At 44.5% G+C, this 27,587-nt stretch overlaps 1 protein-coding gene across 1 annotated transcript in view; it reads right to left on the bottom strand.

The window, feature by feature from the left end:
- TSPAN4 (tetraspanin 4) overlaps nt 1-27,254 on the bottom strand; it is a 200,976-nt gene extending 173,722 nt beyond the window's left edge. The window contains exon 1 of the mRNA XM_086472158.1: nt 26,922-27,254. Within this exon, the coding sequence (XP_086328284.1) occupies nt 26,922-27,254 (333 nt within the window). The remainder of the gene's footprint in view (nt 1-26,921) is intronic.
- Between the last annotated feature and the right edge of the window lie 333 nt (nt 27,255-27,587).

Here is a 27,587-nt window from a genome sequence, read left to right as displayed (position 1 = left end):
GACAGCTGGGACAGGTAGCCACTTGTGAATGGCAGCCAAAACAAAAAAAAGAAGATAGAAAAGAGCAAAGTAACCTGTAAGTGCTTTTCCCTACCACTTCTTATTCAGTAGACAGGCAGACTTGGAGAAGGGCCTGCTGTAAAGCTAATTAAGTCAGCTTCTTTCCAATTGCTTTAACTGGCCTTTGATGAGGCTTAGCTTTTAGATCTTACTATTCCTAATAATCAGGATCATTACAGTAGTGCTTGAGGACCAACCAAGAACGACACCCCACTGCTTTAAGCACGATTCAAACAAACCCAAAAACATTCTATCAAAGCTTTGTGTATAACCAAGAAAGAAAAAAGGCAGGAGGATAATTTACAGCGATCTGCACCCTCTCTGCTGTTTTGCCACCTGAAAGCCAGGCAGGGCCAAAGGAAGAGGAAACGCATTTCTGGTGTAGCTGCCTTACACTATCAAAGAGCTGCTCAGAGACGCTCTGCAATGAATGGTGAGAGGCATAAAGTAAAATATAGTCATTGTGATCTTCCCCATTCCCTGAAACTGCACAGCCAGGCAAAGGATAAGACCCCGTCCTTTTAAACCACACAGTACAGGCCTTTAAAGAGCCAGTGTAATCTGACAGAGCAGTCCCATCTGCTTCCAGCTACTGCAACGCAACATGAAGTACATTCTTTGGTAATATCACATTGGAGAAGTACTTTCAAGGGACTTAAAAATATTTACATGCCAACCTCCCTAACCAACAGGAACAAATCAAAATCTAAGATAGAGCTGATAAAATTTTAGTGAAATTCTAGGTATGTCATGAGACCTTGTGTTGCTTAAATTATGCATTAATATGCATTAAAGAAGCCTCAGGGCATTATTTTTTCCAGCTGAATTACTGGCTCACAGCATGGCAACCACTTGTGAAGACCTCACAGGAAACTACGCTGCATCTCAGGAGGGGAAAAAAAATTTTTAAAAAAAAAAAAAAAAAGGAGTACAAAATTACAGTGTGTCACTGTAGAACAATGCCCCAGTCAGATCTAATCAGAGAACCGGAGAAAAACTGAATAGAGTACCGGAAAAGTTAGAGATTAGATTGATCCCGAAGTCAAGAAAAAAATCTAGGATACAAGAACAAAATCAATCCACACTGCACAGAACAAAGAAATAGTTTGCTAGAGTCCACAAGATCTTATCTGGAGTGGATAACATGCACTCATAGTAGTATTTATTTTCGTACAATAGAACAGGCTAGAAGGTGAAGGAAGGATGGAAAGTTGCCAGTAAACAAAAACACCCCCACCCAACCCAGACTGTAGAATGGAACACAATTAATTTTTATATAGCATGCTCATTGCAAAGTGTTGTAAATCACCCTGCTGCAAGACAGTCAATCACAACCTAAGGGAACAATATAGTTTTACAGCAGGGTAAGTAGAGAGGAAATGGCTTAGAGAGGAGAGAGAAAAAAGTATTGGGGAAAGAAAAGCCAACAATGTCAAACACGATAGGGGGAGATGGAGGAATAAGGAAATTAGTGTGAGAGCTAAAAAAGCAGCAGGCTTGAATGCATCTTCGTGTGGCAATCAAAAGTTCTTCTCCTCCACAACAATAACAAGCATTCAACCAGATGGAAATAATCCAACGGCATCAAAGTACCGATAGAAACAATTCTGTTGGAGGGGAACATTGCTTTCTAGCTCCCTTCCCCTTCTACACTAGCTGACCAGTATCTCAAACAGCTATTTTAGTGAGCACGCATAGATTTATTTCTAAAGGCCAGAAGGGATCATTACAACCACCTAGAACCCGACCTCGTGTGTAACGCCAGGAACAAGCAGTGCTGTGCTCGCCAAGGTTCACATCCCCAGACACCAGGCCAGCTGGCTAAGGGAGCAAGCGCCTCTTGAATTCATTCCAGCGCTTGCCGCAGAATCCCTACCCAAACCCATACCCTCACATACATCTATGCCCCAGAAGACTGATGCCAACTCCTCTGTAACAATTTCTTAAACAAAACATTGAGTCTCACATGCTGGGCGGTTACACATTCAAATCTACATCGCCTTCTTTGTTTAGCCCTTATACCTACCGACACTGAAACCCACAATCCCAACTTCTCATCCCAAATAGCAGCCTTCCCTAAGCTCTTACTTTTCTATCTACATGAATTATAGTCTGTAAACTCTCTTCATATCAAGGGACTTGCTCTCCTCATCTGTATTCACTGCTGCCTTCACCTGAAGAGGGCTGCCGCACGTCACCTATCGATTTCTGTAGGCAGTTTTCTGTCATCAGCACTAAGCAATCGCTTATTAGATGGACAGGGGAAAACTCCAGCATGTGGGCAGTGCTATTTATCATAGAAACTACGAGCCTCACAAGGAGAGGTGAAGCTGGAGAAGAGGAGGAGGAGGAATTCTGCCAGGATTGAAGAATGCCCGCAACCAGGCGAAGCCCAGGGTTCTGGAAGGGCAGGGCAAATCAATTCTTTGCAATGGCTGGATTCCCAGAGAAATCGTCTTGAAGCTTGATCTGTAACCTGAGAGTGAACTTAGCCTTCATGATTGGTGGGTAGCAACAAAGACAGAGAAGCTGCTGGATTAAGTATCTCTTACCCTTTTTGGATTAGGTCAGTGGTACCGTAGAGTGCACTAGAGCTCAGAAAATGACTCTTGCAGAAGAAACGCAGAGCAGTATTGATTTCCCAGCATTGCTGCCAACACTTAAGGTTTGTAATGAAGTTTAATGAATGTAATGAAGCAGAGAACACTGCCCTTCCTCTAGAGAGCTGAGCAGCCCCACACCTTCCAGGTCCATGCAAAACTGCAGTACAAGCAATTTTCTTTCTCCCATCCATGAAGTTTCCAACTGGCATAAAACACCAGGGTGTCTACAGGTGTTCACTGGTTAATTAAGTATTTGGAAGGCATCATACTCCTACATCACCACCTTGAAGAGTCATTTGAGAGTTTGTCACCTTTATAGAAGATCTCCTGTCTTGGAGGTTAGAGCAACTTCCCAGGAACAGCCGTCTGTAGAGAACTGTGTCACAGAAAACTTAGGGGCTACAGTCGTATTCCTGTTCTTCTAGCCTACAATACTTGTGATCCTATCTGCATCCAGATCAGTAGCAGTATTTAATAGCATGACTTTAACAAAATGAAGTGAAGGAAAGGAAACAGAAACACCACCACAAACAGTTAAATAAATTATGTTTGGGCTATCAGGGGAAACATCCTTAGTAAGATTTAGTGAGATGCTTCACATCCCCCTAGGCTGCCTCTCCTCTGCTTTCTTATACACTACCCTATCAAGAAGAATAAATTGGTTCTGATTACATGCTAAAAATAGAAGACATCAATAAAAGTCACTTCCAACTTCTTTAACCACTTCATACTGCAGAAAATGTGCTGTTATAGGAAGAAAGTTTGAGCACACAAGTCCATTTCCACCGCGTGCTCCTCTGCACTCCCGCAGATAACCACTGAAAACACAGGTGGTGTACCCCTCCTGCAATGAGCCTTGATCATTTCCCTCGCGTTGTGCCCAAGAGCCTTCACAACTAATTCAGAGCAGAGCATCACTGCTTTCAAGACCACTACAGCTGTGCATATTGCTAGGGATGTGGCTCCTCATGCTCTTTGTCCGGGTCCGAGGATTTTTTGCCTACTTCTACCACAACAGGGATTTTTTTCTTGCTAATTCCTCACCAGAAAAAAGGAACAGATTTCTATGAAGTCAAAAGTATTACTTAACTCTGTATCACTATAGGATAATACGGATCTTTCAAGAGTAAAAAGCGGTTGCTTACCTGAAAACAATTACGCACCTAAAGATACATGCAGACACGAAGATACCTACTTTATACTTTGGTTCCTTAACACCTCTAAACACCTGGCTTTCCCTCCTTTGGGCATCCAGCAGAAAACCAGCCTCAATCTTCTTTTTTTTTTTTTTTGTTGTTTTTAATCTCTTTTGCAGCAGCAATCTGACATCCTGGTGCCCAGCGGTGATATTAATCATTGAAACACTTCTGCTCCCCCAGCTTCTCTTAACCTGAGAATCTGTTATGTAAAAAGAAAGGAGCTCAGAGAGCAGTTGACAAAACACAGTTCTTATGGCTGCATGAATGCCAGACCGAAATACTGCTACAACCTTCTTCCCCTTGCTGTCCCTGCCCCTCAAAAAACAAAGGTAAAAAGAAAAAAAGAGGATAATAAGCACAAGGCTGCTGGGGAAAAGCATATTTGCCCAGCAGTAGCAGTGCAATTTGGGAAGACAATAATACAACTGGGATGTTTTTACCGAAGCTCCATAAGCGACAGGATCATGGAGTACATCACCTAGCTTCCAAGCCACATCTACTTGCCGTTAGGAGCTTCTTTGAAGCTTTCTGTCCAAGGCTAAGTGTGTTCAGAGGCAGATTTTTCACTGAGAATGTGTATTAACTAAGTGTCTTAGGGCTTTAAGGTAGTAAGACCAAGCAGTTTGAGCAGAACAGGCTGCCCAGGGAGGCTGTGGAGTCTCCTCTGGAGATACTCAAAACCTGCCTGGATGCAATCCTGTGCGACCTGCTGTGGGTGAACCTGCTTCAGCATGGGGTTGGACTAGATGACCTCCAGGGGTCCCTTCCAACCCCAACCAGTCTGTGATTCCATGTTTCAGTGAGTGAGAAGTCTCTGGAAGAACTGCAACCTTAAACACAGCAAATATTTTACTTCCAGAGGAAAAGTGCCATCAGTCTTGAACTCAAAGGCAGGCAGAGAAGAGAAGCCTCTATTACTATCTTCTGTTGGTCAGACCAGATTCTGATGTCTTTTCACAGAGATTAGTAAATGACACTAGAAAAAAAATCACAAAAAATCAACAGGGCCACCCACTGAACATAGCAGTATTCAATGCAGATAAGAAAAATAGTATTTATCCACAGGAATTCAGTCACTAAAAGCCTGACACTGCTCGATTCAGAACACAAAACCCAGCACCTTCGAACTAAGGTCTCAAGCCACAATAAAATTACCTTGGTTTAAATAGTTACTACTTGTCAATTCATCTGCTGTGACACTGCCTGTGTGCTTTCAGCAACGTTCAAGAAATAACGGATTTTTCATGCTGAGTGAAGCTAAGCAGAGTTACCTCAAACACATCATGGATTATAAGTGTATCCATAGACTACCATCAGCACTCAGCTGACACGATAATTTCATCATGCATCAAAGACCTAAATTTTAACCAGAGACAGATGAAAAAATGCCATGATATAAAGGCTGATGCATAGCATCAAACTAACATTGTTGCTGTTAATTCAAGATACCACCTAGGTACAAGACAAATTCCAGGTTTGGGGGGTGTTGTCTCTTAATAGGACCACCATACAGTGACATAAAAATGTGGGTATAAAAGGAATTAGGATTAGCAATGCTGGTGGTGGACTCTGCAATTTAAAGGACGCTTTTCAGTGAACAAAGGGATACAGTCACCAGGTCCAACTCGCTGCTCAAAGCAGGACCAGCTTAGATGCAAAATGGACAACTGGATGCAAAAGAAAGACTGGTAAAAGGAAAGAAGAAAAGGAACAAGAAATTAATGAAGGATGAGGGTGGGGGGAGAGTACACAATAGCGCTGGGGCGTTCTGAATTCACTATATAGACTTCACAGACCACAACTGCTGTTAAAGAGATGCAGAGTGTGGGCAGGGGAACAGATGGATGATGGTGACACAGCTCGATTAATGTTAGGGCAGGGGGGAACAAAAAAAAGGAAGAATAATTGAAAGAGGCAGAGAAAGGAGAACTTTGAATTGGCCTTTATTTTATCCCATAAGTAAACTCGGAATGCAGGAGTATCTCTGGTGATAATTCCCATCTGCCAGCTAATGCCCACCCCTGTCTAGACCTATAGCCAACGTCACATGAACTCTCTTCTAAATGGGTGATAAGGGAAGGGAATCTCAGAAAGTCAACACCAAGGAACTCCACATCACACATTTTCCACTGCCTTCTCCCAATTCTTTGCTCTTGCTTGCTCTGAAAGGGAATGTGCCTACATCTCTGGAATGAGCGAGTGTCCATCTGGCACCTCTACCAAAAAGCAAAGGCAAGGTATTGCAGCATCCGACACCCTGCCAGCTCTGTTACACTTTCTCTGTAGGAGAAGTAAAAGCAAATATTACAGTAAAAGCAAATATATCATTAATAGAAGCTTCCTAACAATTTGCTGAAGGAGGGAAAAGTGCAAGCTTACCTACAGCTGAAACGGTGGAGTCCTGCCTGCACCCATTCCATGGAACAAACACAAAAGGAATGAAAAATTCTGACGTCATTGAAAGACAGAAGGATACTGAAGTGATCAAGCCGTATCGCACACTGAAAATCATCAGGAAACAAGATCATTCTTGTACTAACAGACTGTCCCTTAAGAATCTCTGAAATGTTCTAAGGCTGGTCTTGTATTTCAGATAAAGCCTTCACTTCTAGTGACTTATTTGTTCCCCAGCTCCTGAATGGGACACTTTATAGTGTCTGTCTCGTAAGGAGACCTCTGCTTATGACATTTGATAGTTCCTGACATATCCCTCTCCCCGCCCCCCAAGCTACTCTAAACTAGATTGAATTTGCCGGCCTGAGTAGCAGCAATGGTTCTGCTATTAAGAGAGATTCAGTGAATGTTTCTGCTAACACTGCTTCCACGTAAAGCTCTGAGAGCAACGTTGAGAAAAGCGAGGGCAACTTTTCTCCGTATTCTGGTTATCAAGAAACAAAGCACCAGGCACTGTGGGTTGCTCAGTACACTTCACTTTAAACAGAGGGTTTGCCATCTGTTCTGCCCTCTAATTACAAAATAGAAACCAAATATAACTCACTACCGAATCATAAAAAGGAAGCTATGGGAGATTAAAATTCATGGGGAAAGCTCTTTATTTAATGCAGAAAGCATCTGCAAGGTTTTTCTTACGTCATTTTTCAGGCAGTAATCTAGGGAAAATGAAAGGAGAGTCCTTCTCCAGGATGCCACCAAACATGTTTCTGGTAAACCTGGATGAGTCCCTGGGGGGGGGGAGGGTAGGGGCTTCAGTTTAGGAAAAATATGTTGCAGGGAAACTTCCACACCAATTTATCTACGTATGCAGAAGCAGAGGTATTACTGTAATAAAATGGGATTACAGTCATGCTAGTCTAAGGACATAACTGGGTCAAGAATGTATGAAAAAATATTATTAGACCAATTGATACAGTTGGACAAAAAAATAAAACCCCCACAGATCAGATTTTGGCTATGCAATTTCTTCATGAGGGACTTACATGAAAAAAGGGTTTGTTCATTTTTTCTCCACCTATATCCAATTATAAGACTACAGTATTTCAGTGTGAGTGACAGTCTCACTGTAAATGGGAACACAGATTAAAGGAACCGCTGAAGACAACACCAGGGTTTCTTAGAAGCTGGAATCACTTTTGTGGAAGAGCAGCAAGAAATAAGCAGTCTGGGGCTTCCCCTTTACTCAGCCTGCTGCAGCTACAGGCAGCTCTGTCACCTGGGGTTGTCTGTACTGCAAAATTCTGGAGACCCTTTGTGACACCCCTGTGCACCCTGACACACAGTTTCATTACAGACTGAGATGTGATGAGGACTGGCAGCTGCCATAGAAGAGCGGCCCTCGCGTCTCCCGATGCGACCAGGCGCAAACAGTACCACAGCACCATGCCGCCACGGGCCTGGCAGTCCTTGCGCACCCTGGAACGTCTCAGCCGTGCAGCTTGGTCGGGAGCTCACTGTCTTACCAGATGAATGTGCCCAACGGCTATTTCCTGAACAGACACCTATCAGTGATACTTCGTAAAGGTGAAGAGGTGAAAGGAACCACTTTGAATTTTGCAGAATCAACTACAACCACTGCTGAAACACGTTTTAATACCCAGCATCTTTCACTGTAACTGAGCACGTCTAGTGAAACTGTACCTGTTGATAGCAGGGAAAGTCTGACAATACAAGCCCGCATGGACCAGCTCTCTGACACATAAGGAACTACAAATCACAACCCCTGTCACAAAACCAGGAGCGCTGACCAAGCCAAAAAGCATGTGTTAATCAGACCCACTGCGGACAATCTTCGCTGACCTGACTCTCAGGTGCATCCTGGATCAGACTCCAGAAACACAGAGTTTATGTCAAACCAGGTCTGATTAGCCTGAGGGTGAGGAATGTAGCAACTGATTATACCAACTGAAGGATGCTTTGGATGCTTTCAGGGTATTAGGAGCCTTAAACTAAAAAAAGAAAAAAAAAAATGGAGGGGAGGGGCAAAAGGGCACAAGCCCAGCAACAGAAGCAAAGAGGGCCCCTACAACAATATGGGAAGATCAAGTGCTAAAGCAGACGAGTCAGAATATCTGCCAGTAAAAGAGGGACTTCCTGAGCATGGCAGAGTGACAAAAATCAATGGGATGCCATTCGGGAAGGACAGATCAGGTCACAGCCACTGCGAAGGTTACTCTACTGAAAGATCCCTGTAACCTACCAAGATAATATTCCTGACTGACAGAGGGAACTGTATCTTCACAACTACAGAGCTACAAAGTCTCCGAGCTATAGGAGTTCGTGCCTTCTAGAAACATCACTATCTTAACCTCCAGAGCTGGCACAAATCGCCAACAAAACCCTGATCTTGGAGTCTGTGGAGCTTCTCATACTGGTTTCAACAGAACTGAAACACCATTCTGGGCTTTATATACTTGGTCTTACCATCCCCAGATAGGACAGCCATCAACAATCTGGAATAATTGCCCTTACCGGTTTTTCTGCACCTTCTCCTGAGGTGTCTGGCACAGGATTTAGATTAGACAATGCTTGTCTGATCAAATGCTTGTGTGATGAAAAATGAATGCCAAAAACATAAAAGGAAAAAGGCTGAAGATATAGCTGACACGGACTCAGAACAACCACAGTAACAATGATAAATACCAGTTGCAATAAAAGAATCCAAAGGAAATGTTTAAATCGACTCCTGCAGACAAAGAGAAGGGAGACATTCAGATGGGCAACTGCTTCTGCAAAGGCAAGAGTCAGTACCAAACCTTCTTTAGGATCTTTTCCCTAAAGAAGATAAGGAAAAGCTGACATCGACAGGGAAAATGCTGGGTACAAGACACCGAATCAAGGCAACTCAGATGAGTGAGCAGGCACCCGAGCAGACTGCAGGAGCAGCATGTGTTCTGCTCAAAGATCTGCTGAGAGGAAATCACTGTGCAGGCAGGAGCTGTGATAAGCACTGCTGATGAAAGGTCTGGAAATGATAAATAAGAACGGTGCTTTGTAAGACATACAAACCTAAGTTACACTTTCCAACTGTGAATGACACGTGCAAATTCCCAGCCAGGTCCTCAGTGCGCTTGTGTCCCCTCACTGCCTCAACAAGTATGTCTGCACAGGCACGAGATCTTCCTGCTACTCACAGCTCCTTCAGGCAGCGAGCGATAGCAAAAGGCCTAGCTCCAGCAGCCCAAGCTAGTGACGGGACTTCTCAGTAATCAACAGTTGCATCGCATGTGCAGCTACAACAGCATTCTGTACCCTGAGGGTGCCAGAGCACTGCACAGGCTGCCCAGGGGGGCTGTGGAGTCTCCTTCCCTGGAGATACTCAAAACCCGCCTGGATGCAGTCCTGTGTGACCTGCTCTGGGTGAACCTGCTTCAGCAGGGGGTTGGACTAGATGATCTCCAGAGGGCCCTTCCAACCCCAACCAGTCTGTGGTTCTGGTATCACAGCCCTTTCCATGGCACTTCCAAACCAGTCCTGACATTGCTAAAAGAAGCAGGAAGAATGCTCCACAGGAACTGGCATGTTTAACCCTTTGAAGACAAGACAGATGCCTTTCACAACCGAGTGACCCACAGCTTCTAAAAATTATACAAATCACTCAGGAGTGGGGATGGCAGCAGCCCCAGGCACATCACCAACCACTTTGACTTGCAGGGAAAAAAAAAAAGCGCCTCGCAGTCTATGAACATCAAATGCTGCCAAAAGATCAAAATTAAGCATTTGTTAGAGACCTGTACCAAGTACAACAGTGCTGCTGCCTCTGTCCCTCTGTCTCCAGCCTGCTATTTAACAGGCATGTGCTCCCCTGAAACACTTAATTTGAAGTGGGGGCAGCAACGGCAGAGGTTTCCAAATTTATGCTACATTTTTACATTGTTTCTGTAAAGCTGCTTTCGCATTTTATCAATTTGGTCTAATAACTCATGAGTAAACATTTTTAATAGCTGATTCAGCTCTGCTTGATACCAGAATTAAATTCTCCCAGTTGTACGATCCTTCTGTCAGGCTTACAGGTAGTGGATTAGAAGGAACTGTTAAAAACTTAGGATCAAAGGTAATCAAAAAAGACTGCCATGTATAAACAATATCTAGATCACTGCACAAACCCTCTGGAGTGTCAAGGGCAGCTATAAAGTTCAAGCCAATAATAAAACTTCCTGCTTAATTAATAACATTTTCCAAAGAAGCAGACAGCAAGCTTAGGGCTTCCTTGAAGAGCGCACCTACCAATTACAGAGACAACCAACCAGGGCAGAGTGGAAGACTTAAGAGACAGCTCATTAATAACATTTCCTTGGCGATAAAATCCCCTGGGGGATACACGGGTTCCCTGGTTCAATGGCCCCATGTGCTTCTTCTGAAGAATCAGGAAAGTACAGTCCACACAAATGAAGTAAGAAAGAAGAAAACCAGAAAATCCCTGTCAACACTATCTACACAATTGCAAAATTCATCTGCAGAACGAACCAGTGTGTACCTGCACGGGTGACTTCAGAGACAGAGTAAATTGCCAACAGAGGCAGAAGAGCAAAAACTGAGGCTAGAAAGTCCCAAGCAGGGACTTGCAGAGGGGTGTAGGGATGCCTGCCAGCCCAGCAGCACCCACAGAAGCAGTGACAATGTGCGACTGCTACATCAGAGGTCGTTTTGTAAAACTGCCTATCTATTCTTCTCAGATTACAGAAGTTAACCAAATTATTCAAGCACACGGAGCCCAAACTCCCTGCAGCTGTTTTTTACCCATTGCCTATTTTCTAGTTTTCCAAAACACAATCCCAATATGAGGTGCAGCAGTAGGCACAGAGGTAGGAGCTGAAAACTAAAAGCTTATCACGGCGTTACAAGAAAACTCTTGCTGTGCCATTCTCAGGGCTTTGCTCACTTGGAAGAAGGGACCTGGTCAGCCAACTTAGAAGCATAGCATCTAAGATGACTGAAACTACTTCAGCCACCTGCCTCCAACTTAGAAGCATAGCATCTAAGATGACTGAAACTACTTCAGCCACCTGCCTTTCACAGAAATCCTGGATTATATGACACCACACACAACATGGGTAACGCTTCCGCTCAGTCTTGGCATTTGCTAAGAGAATCACACAAGCCTGGAGTGCAAGAGGCGAGGAGCCGCTTTCTCAGCTCCGTGTCACAGATGCCTCATTCACGGGCAAAGATCCTCCCGTGCTCTGCAGGCAGGGCAGGGGCACGGATTGGAAGAAGCTGTAACTGACTGAGAAGTCTGAAGAGAGGCTTGGAATAAAACTTCAACGGACGTAGATGTTCAGCTGTAATGGAAATTCAACAGGACATGGATGATTAAAGTCCTATCAGTCCTTTTGAACACACCAGGCTCAAAACTGTCACTATGGCAAAATCTCAGTCATTCCCAATCATACAAATCATACAGTAATTAATGACCAAGTAGTGGAATCTTCCTGAAGAAGTTAAGAAACACACAGGCTCTTCAAACACCCCCTTCTTCCCTTCCTCCTGCCATAATATAACTCTACACTCCAAATGTCATTGAACCAAGCACAACTCTTTTGGACTCCCTTCACTTCCAGCTTTAACATTTGACAATGGTAGTTCTCTTCTGGCACACCTATTAACCAACCACCTCACAGCCTGGAACGCCTGCTACCAGATAATTGGGTTTGTAAGATGCTGGTTTCCAAAAGACTAAAACTTCCACTCTGCTGAATACTTTCACATTTTATATATAAAATATTTTTTTTAAATCCTGCCTTCAATTTTAAATAGAAAAGTAATTTAAGAAAAGCCTACGAGTAAAGCCAGTCTAAAATATTACTATATTTCATTTTTATTTAATCCCCCTTCAACTTTTTTAAAAGCAATGTCTGTATTAAACACCACAATTTCACAGTTTCACACCTAATGACATGCAGCCAAGTGATCTGACACAAGCTAAACGTCTCTCCAGCGAGGGAGATAAGCATCGGGTCCTGCAGCACCAGCAAACGCAGTGATGCTGGCTGTGCAGGGGCCTAGGCTGAGTTCACTGTGTTGATTTTAAAGCAACTATATAGGAACAAGGATTTTCTTTGATAATATTGCTCAAGTAGTTTTCTGGGAACAAAAGTATTTTTATTTCCATGTCTCAGGTATCGTTTTTAATTGGATAGCGGAGGGAAATTTCTTATTTCAAATCTTCTGAGTCTTCCCCAGTAATGTTAGAGATAGTATTATATTTTATAAAGAAAATGAGTTTCAAATGTAGTTCCACAGTAAGTAAATAGCCTGGTTTGTGAATTCCTTCCCTAACAGGTAACCTGACAACAAAGTCTCTTAAGACTTTCTATTCCATGATCTATGAATCTTAGTAAATTATTTTGTATTGTATCCCTCTTATATACACGGTGTCTCTTGCAACTCCCATCTCTTATCTTGTACTATCTATTTTAAGGAAATTGATATGATTTTGTCCTAATATCCCTAAGTATTCATACATTTTGATGTATATTTTTCCTCCTAGAACAAAATATGCCTGTCCAATACACCTACTGTTCTCCTGTAGTCTTTATAACTTCCAAACCTGATAGATCTTTAAGTCCCGCAGCTGTCACTTGTTATTCCAAATTCTAAGTGAAATAGGATCTTGTTAGCCAAAACTGAACACCCACTCACAAAAACTCAGTTAACTCACTCTCTCATACACATGCACATTCATGCACGCAGCGACGAAACCGTTCAGAAAACGCCAGTGATTCCACAGTCCACACAAAGCACGAGCGTGTGGGTGAACATCCAGCTATCATTTCCTATAGCTCTTCTTTTTTTTTTTTTAAGCATCTGCTTTTCCAGCTCAGGACAAAGTCAGTAGCAGCACTGAAATGTCCCAATAAGGTTTTTGTAAACCTTCTGGAAGGCTATGGAGATCTCAGAACACGCATCTAAGACTGCGACAACCCCGTAAAAGCTCCTTACTGTGCCTTTTATAAAGCCCAGTTTTACCTTACGAATCCTACTTCCTTGTATACTAGAAAACAGCCTCGTTCCACGATACTTCCATGTACCAGTACGCACCACTACCTTCCCACTAAAACCTCTCAGTGCAGACGCCAATGGTAACATTAGTGCCAAGAGGAGCCAGGCTGTTCTTGGTCCTGCACTCGCAACACCGCAGGGAGGCTCCGTTTCCTTTCCTCCTCGCCATCGCCTGTGAGGAGGCACCAGTATCAACTTGCACAAGGATGCGGCACCAGCCTGAGAGCCACAACACAGACACCACCTTCCACGGCAACGGCACGCGTTCCCACCGCGTTCCTTTGCTCCCCTGGAGGCTGGGGCTGAGCTGAGGGTCCCAGAGCCCCTTCAGCCACGCCGGCACCCCTGCTGCCCCATGACAACCCCTGCACTGGAAACGATAAGGCACCTGCGCCTGGGGCTCTGGACCTACAGGCTGAACAACCCAGCCCAGCACAGCAACAGGCTTTCAAGCACCATCTGAGCCCTCTGGCCCTGCCTGCCGTGTCTTCTCAGGCAGAAGCCACACAAACTTTGCAGCCGAGTCCATGGGTAGCTGAGGCTTAAAGGTTTGCATCTAATTAACATGCCACAGCTATTGGGAAAGCAACTGTGCCCCTGCAGCTTCCCCACTTCATGAGTTTGCTTAGAAAGAATGGACAAAGCATTTGGCAGTCGGGGTGAAAGCCTAATTTGGGCACAGAACAAAGCAGGGTGTAGCTGCAGAGACAAAACCAAAATCAAACTAAAACTACTCTGTGCAGCGCTGGATCTGTGAGCAACCTGCCATGTGGTCAGAAAAAGGGTTAAATTGGACTAGTGTTTGGGGAAAATGGACCTGTTTGGTAATTCAGTGGAAGGTTTGACACCTCTCTTGAGCAACTGAAACAGTACATAATAGCTAATGATATCTGTGATGAGAAAAAGATGGCTGTTTTACTGAGCATAATGGGGACTGAAGCCTATAACTTGCTGTGCAACCTAACAGCTCCTATTATACCAGCAGACAGCAAAGCATGTGCCAAGACTGTGTGAATCTTACAGAGTCCCCAGACCACAGACACCGTGTGGCCACAAAGCATTTTCACTTTTATAGACATGACAAAACAGGGGGAAAAAAACCCCAAACCTCAACATGTGGCTGGAATAAAAAAAATAAACAGAGCGTTGCGAGTTAGGACAAAAGGAGATGATGCACAAAGAGGATTAACTCACAAGCAGTAAGCAATGGGAAGGAATCCAAAACCAGGTGTTGACGGGATCAAATGTGACTAAATGTGATCTAAAGAATCAAGTTCTGGCTCAGATCTCACCAGCAGGATGGAGCATTGGTGCAGCTGCTCGGCCACGTGATGGAGGGCAAGTGCATATGCTACACCAAATGGCATACAGTACGACACCCCTTATTGCTTTCAACTCGCATTTTCTTTCTTCTCCTTAGCAACTTTTCATCCTACATAGATGCCAGGGAGTTGCAATGCCATCACTGAAATATGCCCGCCCTCACATGCACGTTTGTTCAACAAAAGCACGCCAGGGAGAACACAATGCCACGGTGTGCTTTTGGTGTCACAAACCATCCCATAATCCAAACGAGCCCTGGGTGAAAGGCAAATCCCGTGTAGGGACTGTGAAAAATGGCAATGTTCACAGAAGCTGTAAAAACCTCATAAAGCGAAAAGGAAAACCATGTTCTCTTGAAAAGGAATAGTGTGACATGAAAAAGTACAATAGTTTGAAGAAGAACGTGCCAGAGAACTCCAGATTTCTTAGTTGGCCAGTTCCGTTTGGAGTCCATGGAAAATAGCGCACAAGTGCCCAGCACAGGGGACAACACAGTACTGTACAGATATATACAGACATAGATACACGCCTCCAGCTAGTAGGGACAAGATTTAAAGTGAAGGGTCTTCTGCTGTTTTCATAATTTCTCATCAGAATTGCCAAGTTACTAAAACGGATTAAGTTGCAGAAGGGAGCGCTCCAACACATGCACAGGGAAATCCATACCGTTATTACAGAGGAGGTGACATGTAACTGTAAGCAGCTTGTGCTAAAAATACTAAGCTGGGAATTGAATGGGTTGGGTATTATTTTGGAGAGACAAATTTCAGCTGCAGTGACAAAGCATGAAGTACTTCCAAGCTCCAGCCTCAAAATAATAACTCACTGCAACTTTGGGGCAGAGCAAGTGGAAACTTAGAGGAAGGTACCAGCTAAGAAAGCAAAGGAAAACAAAACCTGTGCTTGAAGAAGGACTAATTAATTTTGAAAAGCTTATGGAGTGTTTGCTGAGAAATGAAGGCAGGGAGAAATTCAGTACTTAGAAAATGCCACAATTTTGTCTAAGGTTTTACTAGGGTAAGGAAACATCCCTTTAGTGTCAAAGTGGAAAAAAGCAGGATTGTCCAAGTCTGTGTTTTCCCAGGATTACAGTTTAACCACTACCACCAGTGGAGACATACACTCCTTAGGAACAGGACATTTTTCTCAGTGATTGTTAGCCAATTTTTCTCAGAGAATTATCTAACTAAAACCTATTTACAAATGAAAATTGGGAAGTGAGAAGGGATACATGTTGTAACTAACACACAAGAGCATATTCAAGAAGGCAAACTGATAAAGGGTATGGTAAAAATGTTTCAGGTCCTGGGTGAATTTACCCAAGGAATAAAGATGGAAGTTGTCACAAATTACACAAAGGATTTCAGCGATGCTTATTTCAAATAAATAGAACTCACTACACTGTTCCTTTGCCTCTGACTTGAACCTGAGACCTCCCGGTGGCACTGGAGCAGTAATTTCACCTGCCGGATGCTCCCCCTGAAAGGCCTGTTGTTTTGCTGCCGTGCTCTCAGGCCCTTGCAGGATGCAGCGGTGCTGACATGGAAAAGGGACACAGGAGCTTAGCCTGGAATGTAACAGACACCCCCCGCTTTGGCTGCCAGAAACACTGTGATCATACAAACCTCCAGTTTCAGCCTCCCGTAGTAAGGAGCACCAGGAAGGCAACAGCCTGACTACAAAGAGGAGTGGTAGGCTTGGGTGCTCCACGCTGTGACACCAAGCTCTAACACACCAACCAAGATGCCAACAGAGATCCCTTGTCACATCTGCCACTGGGGGAGGAGGGCAAGGGCACCAAAGCAGCACGAGATGACAGGACAAGAGGGAACGGCCTCAAGCTGCACCAGGGGAGATTTAGATTGGATATCAGGAAAAATTTCTGTACTGAAAGAGTGGTTAAACATTGGAACAGGCTGCCCAGGGCAGTGGTGGAGTCACCATCCCTGGAGGTGTTCAAAACACATACAGATGCGGTGCTTAGGGACACAGTTTAGTGGTGGGCCTGGTAGTGTTAGGGTAATGGTTGGACCTGATGATCTTGAAGGTCTTTTCCAACCAAAATGGTTCTAAGATACAGTGAGCAAGTTCTCCACAGTACAAACTGAATCCCACCACTGACGAAAGATACGGAAACCTGAAAACGAGCTTTTACTGGTCGTAATACATACGGCTACAACGAATGGAGCCATGCACACCCAAATTGTTCCTGGTTTTCTTTGCACTGAAAGAACAGACAAAAAGCTCTCAAGGTTGCCTCCTTTTTCATGCCAGGCTCTTATTGCTACACAGTTTGGGGCTTGTGAACATCAGAAAAGTACTACTACACTATAAAAAGTGAAAAAGTCTCGTGGTTGGAGGCGTGGAGTGACCCATGAATAAACAACAGAACAACGTCTGCTTTGTCGTTCCCAAAGATGCTTCAGGGTATCCTTTGGTAGTGGCAGCAAGTGTATATAGGAAGGATCAGACCATTTCTAGGTTCTTAATTCTAGTTTGCAAAGTCATTCTAAAACAACCAAGTATTCTGCATGGATACAACAAGTACAAAGCAGATGGTGGATGTGTTAAAAACTCTGGCCTTCAAGGATGGGAGATTGTAACAGATTGCAAGTGGCAGTGGAACTCGATTCACATCCAGAGTTCCAGTTGTTTTGTTGAAGAAAATGGTAGCAAATATGTCACCTCAGCTCCTTCCCATGCTGCCACAAACGGATTACTGAAAAGATTTATTCAGACATAAGTAAACAATTTGTGCTACAACCCTGGAAAAATGTCACTTACAAAAGAAGAGTACAAATGTTCAATTGACCAATATGAAGGCAGCCCATTTACAAACATTTACGAACTTGTCAGGAGCAATGTGGTGAATAGGATACAACTTAAGGTCAATTTGTAGAGGGACTCTAGAAAAAAGTAATGTGATAAAATGGCCACAAATAACTGCATCTAAAAGTGTAGTTTCCACCTGGGGGGAGGGGACGTCAAAAAACTGTTATTGAAAGACAACCAGGATGTTTTTTTGAATGCTTAAGTGGTTCACGACAAACTGAGCCCTGGTTTATGTTTTATAAAAGAGCTGTAAGTCCATCTCAGCCAGTACATACCTTTGTAATAGCCAGTAGTGAATACTGAGGGAATAAAGAACGTCAGCAATGTCACAGAAATGCTCTATAGTAAGGTAACCAAGAGAAAAATATAGATGCTCAACAGAACCAAACACGTTCATCTATGGTGCTTCCCAAGACCACCTGTGCCCTTGCTGCTACTACAGGCGACTCCCAGGTTGTCACAGCAACTGCGACAAGACCAGAAATTGCAGGTACCAGTACTGGGAGACCACAGCATGGGAGGGGAAAAACCCCTTAGAAGGTTTGAAGCCCGAAAGATTGTTTCCTATGGAGAAAGCCATCAGATGAGCCTTTCCAAGCATAGCAGCACAAAGAGGTACGTGGTCTTGGGGCTACAGAGAAGGGAATGAACACAATTGCTGAGAAACCAGCTCCTTCTCTGTGCTCTCCCTTCTACATGCTGTGTACACAGCAAGGGCAAAACAACGGGCAGTTAAAGAAGGAAGCCTACAGCCATGACGCAACAACAAATTCTCATTTCCTACAGCCAACATTGGCTTTTTTTCCCTTCACCCAGCTCCATTCTGCCTCTTCAGGTCCAGAGCTGTCCGACAGCAGCACAGAGACAGCATCACTGCTAAAAAAATATAATTGTCAGCATGTTATACCAGGGAAGCCCCTACTGGGGGAGCAACCAATACTAGGAAAAGCACTTTTTTGCCTACGCCAGTCCTCTGAACAAAACAAGCTTTCTTGGCACGAGCACAATTTTGCTGGTGTAACTTCAGTTTACGCAAAGACTTTGTAATCCCACCGTAGGCCTGATACATAGTCATTTGTTAAGTGAATGAGATTTTTGCTCCTAAGTGCTAAGCCTGTTTTAAATAAGAGACTTTAGTTGTTTAATTCCAAGTATTGCACCCGATGCTGGTTGTTTTATCATCAAAGTTGGTCACTGTGAGAAAGAAAAGCCACGTAGGGAACAAGAAAGTGAACTTCATATGGAAAAATAAAGTGCAAACTAACATCTGCACAAAGGGCAGGTGGCTGGTTGGGTTTCCCTTCCTCACAGCATAGTTTTCCTTGTTCTCCAAGTCTCAGGCTAAACCCTGCTAGGTGCAGGGGGAAGACAGCTGTCTATTTGAATGGAGTGGGAGCAGACACTTGGTAGTTTTACCAACAAAACACCTAGTAATGACTACAAGCAGAAGCGGAGAAAACTCACTGCCACTCTAAGCTATATCCAGAGGCCTCTACATCACCAAAGTCCACATCAATAGAGCCAAGAATGATGTACAGTAAAAAGAAGTTCCTCCCTGAACACCTCATGTAAAGAAACGTGTAAGCATGGAGGGTGGAGGGGGAGAAGCATTAAATAAGAGTCAGCAAGGATTAATCGCTCTGTGAACATGTGTAATAAAACCAGCACTAGTAAATCACTATCATCTCATGGTCATCAGACACAGTGTTTACGGGCATCACAGTGGATGACTTCTCAAAAAGGAGCTCACAAAATGCAGCCGGAGGGCAACGGGAAGCTTAGTAACCAGGACTTTCCTGTAAAGGATGGATTGGGGTGAAAACATGAAGATGGTTGTGAGAAGAGCAGGTAATCAAGCATGGCATCACGTGCAGAGCGGAAACAAGAGTAGGAAAGCAATAATATAATAAGCCAGCATGGATCAAGCTGATCTGGATTTAGAGCCACCTCTAAAGCATACAGCTCAGAGGGACTCCAAGAATAAGGTGACACAGAGCAACAGCTGCTGCTGCACTATTTTGAAAGTCCCTGAGAACTAACAAAGGTACTGTGGCCAAGGAAAGAACAAAAACGGCTATATGAGAAATATGGACAAGCAAGTGGGGGGGGGGGAACAAAAAATCTAACAAAACAAACACCTAAAAGTGCGGAAAATCTGTGTGTAAAAACTTATAAGACCAAGTCACTCTGGTCCTCTGTCCTTGTACATCACCACTCTGTTTCATCCAAACTACTATTTCAAATGTACGGCATCTTTAGAACAAGCCCCAGTTGCCTCATGTCAAATGTGCACGCAGAACATTCACACTTGAAACAGGTTGGAGGGTTTTTTTGGAGGGTGTGCGTTTTTCTGTTGAAGACAAATTTAAGATGCATTACAGTATGACAGTCTAATTACAGACTGCAATTTCAATTTCATTTTCTTCTGCTGCATCTTGTGATGGTTTAACATTTCCTGGAGAAACAATTACAGGACACTACTAAGAAATACAATTTACTGTCTCCAATCTGCATGAGTATGCAGAAGTCATTCCATCCAACTCCACATTTCATTTTTGACCTAGCAGTGCTCACTTTATACTATAAATACCAGAGGGAAGTGTCTTTATATATTTTATATAGATACTGTCTATTATTCATATAGTAACTTGTACGAATTTGCTACCTTAGCCAAAAGTTATGTTCTAAATAAATAAATTACATGGCAGTATTAATAGCCACCACATTTGAAACAGCAGTGTATGGAGACAAACTGAGACTGGGATTTCATTCTTCCAGATACTCTGTTGCAAACAATCCCCTGGCCAAAAGGTCCATATTGTAAAATAAAGGCCCAAAGGGGGTGAAAAGGATCAAATACTGGGGCAGAGTGAACTGCGAGGTGATAGCACGTGTTGTGGCAGTTACTCTGACTTTGGTCATAGCCCGCACGATGAGAAATCATTTGTAAGAAAGAGGCAGCGGCTAGCCTTCAAGAATCTTCAAGCCAAGATATGGAGGATGAGGAATAATGATGGAAATGATCTCACCTGCCTTTCGTCTTCTTTTGTGTAGTTCAAAGTACTGGCTGCAATAGATTTAGTATGTGTCCTTGTCCAGAAGAGGGAATAATGTTTGCAGCCATTTCTCTCATCGCTTTAAAAAGGCCAGTTTCTCCACAACCGCCACGTGCCGTACCCTGTGGGTTTACCCACTGATGGGTTTCCTTGTTTTTTTGTACTACAGGTAAGTCTGAATTAGGTAGAGTGCATATACTTGCCAGCTAGACTTGTAAGGCAAGATGCTTAATCCTTGCCAATACTCATGGCCAAAAAGCGTAACAATATGTTAGCAAACCCACCTGACGCGATGAATCCACTCTCTGTCATGAGTGACAGAAGCAGAAACTGGCCCATAGCAAGCAATTAGAAGATGGTATCTATTATATAGTCAACTTTAAGGCAATTTTTTTTCTTCTCTACTAAGAGCCTTCTGAGTCTGGTTTCCTAAGCAAAAGAAGATTACAAAACCGAACCGTGTTGGCCAAGTATCCCACAAATAACTCATGAGTCCATTTGTCACTGTCAGCCTGATTTGACAGCTACGCACCCTTGCAAAGTCATTAACTTCCTATAGGTTTTCAGAAGTTACACATTTAGGTAGCAAATGTAGCCCTCAGCAGTGCTTTCACTGGGAGATAAGACTCCAGCAGGATCCCCAACCCCTATTAGACATCAGAATCCACACAGGAAAGAGACTGTATGAATGGCACTGCTATGCGAAAAGCTCTAATTGGTGCCCATATGAATGAGACATCAGGTAATACAATCATCTCTCTCTCTCGAACTTGATACCAGCCCTCAATAGCTCTGCTTCTCACGGAAATGCCATTTTTTGAAGTCTGTAATTCCCATATCAAATGACTCTCCTTTCTTTAAAAGCGCTGCTCCTTGAAAACACATCCTCAGAGAGGCCTCACAAAGTCAGAGGCAGAGATAAGATGTCAATCAGACCGAGCAGTTTCCAGAGGAGGTAAGTAACAAAGGAGAATCAGATACTTGGAGGCAGTTAGAAAGAATGACATTCTGGGATAAACTTCCCATGTTTTAACTATCTAGAAGCAAAGACTGTATTGCTGTTCAATCAAATTTTTGTTTGTCACAGATTATCCACCTGTTACACCTATGAAAATACACAGCCTGTCTTATTTCTCATCAAACTGTCTCTCAGAGCACGCCCCAACTGGCCGACATGTGGCTGTCCTCCATGCAGCAGCTCCACCTGAGAAGCTCAGTCCCGCAGGCCGAGCGGCAGCCCTTGCCCATCAGAGGAGAACGTGCACAACTAATGATGATGAGATGGTGGGCCTGCTTTTAAAATGGCTTATCGCTCTATTGGTGATTTTTTTTCCACCAACTTAAGACTGCAGCCAAGTGCAACTACAAAATGATTGCTGTCCTCAGCCACTGACAATCTGCAGAGTTTCTGGCTGTTTTAGCCATCAATCTCATTCAGCCGACTGACGGGGAATGCAGATGAAGGACAAGAAACCCAATTCAACAAAATCAGCTCCCTCTCTCACAAAATCCCCCAGCTTTGGGAACGAGTTCAGCTAACAGCTCTCCTCAAGCTAATAAAGTCAGATTGGTTCCCAACGAGGTACAAAGAAACGGAGAGACCCCACTCTGGCCGAATTTGGTCAGGATCACTCCAAGACCATCCAATACCCCACGATGCAAAATCAGGTCAAGCTGTTCCTTTTTCTATCTGCCCTGTGCACTCAGTCTTCCAGGTACTACAAACATTTGCACAGTTCTTACAAGACATACCTCTGCCACCAAACTGGAAGTGCAACGAAGGCAAATTATGCCAGTAATGAGGGATTTCTCATTTTCATTACTTCTCCTCCTTCCTTCCCATTACAGCCAAGTAATAAAGACTGACTTGCTGGCAGCTCACCAGTGCACCAGGCCAGCAGCACTCAGCAATGCAGAGCTTCCCAAACTGCTCCACAAACCATCGACAGCAGCAAAGCCAGAGCAAGGGACTGTAGCCAGTCCCCGGGCTCAGATTAAACGGGCTCTTGGTGTTTTCCCCACAGAGCACTCACCAGTGCTACCCGCCGCTGCCCAGCTCTGTGTGTCCCCCCCACGTCAGACTGGCACGTGGTGTCCCAGAAGCCAAGACACATCTTCCTCAGGGCTGTATCACTGGGAATTTTGTACGGACCAACTGGCGACACAGAGGAAAGGGCCTTGCCCCACCTCTTTGGGCAGGAATGTAGAAAGCAGAGCTCCGCCTGCTCATCCCAGCCACAGCGTGCCCAGCAGGTTGCACCTCCCAAGTTTTCAAGCTACCAGAGAATATTCCCCTGGGTCTCTGGGAGCCCACCTGCTAGAATTAAAGTCTCCACATACCGTTGTGAAGCCTTTGACTTCTCCATAGTGCATACAACTTCAGTATGTTTTAACAGTGGAAAGGAGACACAGGCACAGAAATTATTAATTGTAAGTTTGACAAATAAACTTCTTTGTCTCCTTTCTTTTTGTTGCTGTCTCCTCTCTGTAAGTAGTCTTCTAACAACAGCATTCTGCAAAGTCCTTGCTTTACTGAATTTCTCTGCTGGTTAAAGCATTACCTGAAGAGTCAGATAAAGGTATTCAGTTCTTTGACAGGCAAATTGCTACCAATCCAGCCAGCTTGCTCTAGCACAGGGCCTTTTAAGGAAAGCCCGAGCCACTGGAAACACCAGTACAGTTCTGTCCATTTCCTTCTTTGAGCCTTGGAGGTTTGGGAGTTAGAAGGCAAAGAAAGTGGGAATGCTGGCATAAGCCATGGGGGACTAAGGAGATGACATTTTTCTTTCTATAGCATTCTCTCAGCCCTTAGGATATATCCTACCTTTTTTAACATAAAAAGAGAAGGCAAGCAGAGCCTTGGATCACAAGCACAGAAAGAAAACAGCTCATTTTACTGACTGTCATATAGAAACTCTGGATGTTTGGAGGACAGAACGTGGAAAACGAATGTTCTTTCTTGCGTGTTTCACAGTGAAATACAAGTATTTCATTATGAAATAAAAATACTCTACTCTGCAATCATCCAAGGCGATCTTTAGTCTCGAGGGTTCAGCAATTCAACAAAAGAAAATCGAAGTCTGTAAAAATGAATGAAGTCAGGCAAGTATTATGTATCAGGTGACAAAAGTTATTTCAGGAGCTTACAAACCAGCCAAGTGACACAGTGATGGCTCCTCCGCACCTAGCAACATCCCAGGAGGCGGCCCCTGAATGGCAATTCCCATTAGAGCAGCAGCACTGCTGTCTAATAACATTTTGCCCCTGTTTCAGTACCTTAATACCCCAGAGCAGCTGCAAATGCACCAAGAGCGATTTGTGCAGGACTCTTCACGGAGAAAAGAGCTATTCTAGGACTATCAGGCTTTTTCTCTACAGTAATAGCTGCTGCTCTGCTGTACCAATGGACAGATCCAGCATCAGCGCTGACAAGGCACCTCAGCCTCTGACACCTGTGAGGGAGCTGTGTGTTCCCTTCAACCCTCAGAAAGGGGAGGAGATATTTGCTCTGTTTTCACAGTTACATGACAGCTTTTAACAATTTTAGAGCATGAGTGCAGCACTTAACCCAATAAAGCTTGCCAGGAACATTTAAAATCAAGGTCTCTGAGATTTTGTTTCCTATAAATTCACCAGACTTACAAGAAAAGGGTCTTTTCCTCAGAAATGCAGCACCAATTCCACAGGAGTTGCACAGGGCTAAGAACTATTTTTCTGCCATGCTGTGGGACAGACAGCTGAAAGTACTGGGAAACAGGCTGTAGTGATGCACAAAATGGACTGCAGTTAATGAAAACATGATTTCTGAAGGAAATCAAAGCATTTGCTCAAAACAATAAAAAACAGGAACGACCTATAATAGGCATTTAATTCATTTAATGCAATGACTGCTCTCTGCACATGGAAATAACTGCAGCTTTTATTTGGAGGTCAAAGCATGAAAAAAAACAACTCCTTTTCCTACTTAGTGTTGCCTATCACTAACTAGCTATCTAGAGAAGGGTGAAGGGGAAAGGTGGAGACAGCAGAACTTCTGCATGTCTCAACTACTTGAGCATGTCTGCAAAGAGAAACCCTGTCTTCTTGCAGAGATGCTTCTCCTTTAATTTCACAAAGTAAAACATGACAGATAATTAACAACAACTTGAAAAACAAAACAGCAGTATCATCAACCTGTAATCACACCAAGATTTTTGATCACTAGAAATGGAAATTTTTTTCTGCTTTTCCTGAAGATAGGTCAGCTTAAGCCAGTACTTTTTAAATTCATCTCTTCTTAGTTACTTTCTCCATTGTGAGAAGGTGAAGAGCTGCATCTATTATAACTACACGCTGTGCAAACCTCATTTGGACATGATCATCGTCAATCACTCCTGCTGTGCAGGTAGCATGTGAAAAGGAAACAAAACAAATCGTGCTGCAGTATTCACCACCACCCACTCTCCTGCTCGTGTGCTTTAGTTCACGAAGAGCCCAGTCGGCACAGGGTCATTCTCTCTTTTGGGGACCCCTGTCTTTTTCCTCTCCCTCCAAGCATTTGAGAATAGCTTTGATGGTTTCAGGGGAAAGACAAAAACCTTTCCTCCTCTCTCAAAGGATTAAGGCTTTCCTACTGAAAAGCATGCCAAAGATACATTATTACGTGGCATCTTGCCTTTGTAAATACACGCACGTTACTTGCAGCAGTACCTCTTCTTATCATGTGCATATGCCTCAGTGGAAGATGAATATTGTAAAAGCAATCAGAGTGCAGTGAGTATCCTTTGTGGCAGTGCCATGCACAGTCCCAAAAAGAGCTATTACCGTCAGCATCCTATCGCATTTCTCTAGCACACACTTCAGCTAGCTGTCAGTGCTATAATCTCGACCAGGGACAGTCAGTAGAGGCCCAGGGCTTAACAGAGCAAGAAAGATAGTGTTTGGCTTTTTCAGAAAGGTCTGGAGTAAGCTGAATAAATGTTAGACAATATTTAGGAATGCAGAAGCAACCAGAGTCAGAGTTGAAAGCCAGACTGCAGTCTCACCAACACACTTTCTACCAGCTTACCTAGGGTGTAAAGAGAGCACCCTCCTCGCGGTCATAGCTCTGGTTAGTCCCATACCAATTCACGGGACTTGCACTAGTTTATCGCAGCCTGACTCCTCGGGATGACTCAGGTCAGCAGAAGTTGCCTACACTGTGTGTTTGCAGATGCACCAGCACTGCAGCATGCCTGGTTTCAAACAGCTGTACAGCAGCGCACACTAGAGAACAGCTCTCTGTGTCTCGCTCACAGCCCTCCATGTACCTCCAACAGTTCACGAGAGCACAGACAATCAGCATCATAGACATGCTAACAGCCAGCTGCAAACACGCACCCGCTCCTTAAGTGCCAGGACAGAAGTGGTGTCACTTTGCAATACCCCTTATTTCCCTCAGCATGTTTACAAACCACTCCAGAACGAGGCATTTAAAGGCACCTCCTGAGGACCTCGGAACAGACCCTTCCATGTATGAATCAGGACAGGAGACTCTGAACCAGAAATCACTTCCTCCCCTCCCCCTAGCAATCACACTACTCCTTTTTTTGCAGGACAAACAGCATTTGTAACCTGAACCTCCCACCGAGCTTCTTCAGCCTCTGCCTGCAGCCTGTGCTCCACTTCATGGCAGTGACATGCCCAACCGCCCTGCTGTTGACAGCCCCCTCCGTCACTAAGAAGATGACGCGGAGGTGCATGCCGGTCTGTCCCACCCCGGTGTCCTGCCGACACACGCCTGCCTCGTAGTGAGCTGACAAGCTCTTGCCACAGAGTAGCAGCCCCAGAAGCGAGGAGGGCTCTGGTCTCCCTCCACCCTTCAGTCATGTCCTCAGGAGGGAATGGCAATGCTAGGAGCCCTCGCTGACTGGGGCACGGAACGACCCCCGGGAGATTCCCAATACAGGCTTTAACGGTGCAATGTGCCCAGCATGCCACCTGTGACACAGCACTGGATGTCAGCTTGTGCTCAACCTTAACATCACAGATGGCCTCAGAGATTTCTCTAAGACTACACATGACTTTTGAGGCAAGCACAGGCGGCATGAAAGGTCAGGGCAACAAAAGGAGCGAATGGCTCTCACTGGAACAAAGTGATGAAGGCATTCATGCAACTCGTCTCTATAAACACACTCTTTTGCCTTGTATCATGGCTTTGAAACACAGCTGCAGGCCAGGAAACAAGAGGGCGAAGGAAACCCTCAGCAGGTTGCCCAGAGAGATTAACAAGGCCGCAGAAAGGGTAGCCTACGCACCACTTTGTTCAACTTCCACGTTTCAACTTCTAAGTTTAAAGGCAGCAACAAGTTCACCTTCCATCTCAGTAAGCAGACACAAATGCAACCGTCTCGCAGCTTCAGACAGGTACTCACCCAGAAGAGAAGGTTGAAGACAAACATTAGGTACTTGATACACTGCAGGCAGTTGTGAGCCATGCTGCACCTCTTCAGTTCTAGGAGAAAAATAAACGAGAGATCCAGGTAAAAGACAACGTACTTGTTTCCCTTGGGGGACGTGTACTTAGCCTTGGTGGCCTTAGGGCCTGGGTTGGTGTGGAATCCAAAAAAAGAGTTGCTGGCAGCCCCAAACTGGCCACCATACATGCTGCTGTAGCGACGGAAGGTGCCATTGGGGAAACTGTAATCCTTGCTGTCCAGGGAAGGGCTCCTGTGATAGGTCGACTCATCGGTGCTGGACCTGCGCATGGTGCCTTCGCTCGTCCCGCTGCAACCGCTGCTCTGACAGTCGTCGGGCGCCCACGGCGCAGGTGAAAGGTTGGCGATTCTCTTTCCTCCTCCTCCTCGCTTAGAATCCCCTACTGCTTTGCACCAGCTGTTCTTTTGTCCGCCATCCTGCCGAGGCGTTACACGTGCTGTACGGCAGCAAAGTTGGCGAACTGAAGTCTGCTCAGCCAGGAGTTAGGGAGCAGCGCGCTGTCGCACGGGAGAGACTTCGGCACCAGCGAACATCCCCTCCGCTGTGAGGAGCGGCCCGCCCGGCCCGCCCCGCTCCCAGAGAAGCAGAGGAGAGAGACACAC

The sequence above is a fragment of the Leptosomus discolor genome, chromosome 12, assembly GCF_034619465.1.
Source record: "Leptosomus discolor isolate bLepDis1 chromosome 12, bLepDis1.hap2, whole genome shotgun sequence".
NCBI classification, from domain to species: domain Eukaryota; kingdom Metazoa; phylum Chordata; class Aves; order Leptosomiformes; family Leptosomidae; genus Leptosomus; species Leptosomus discolor.
This window is presented reverse-complemented; position numbering and strand designations above follow the sequence as displayed.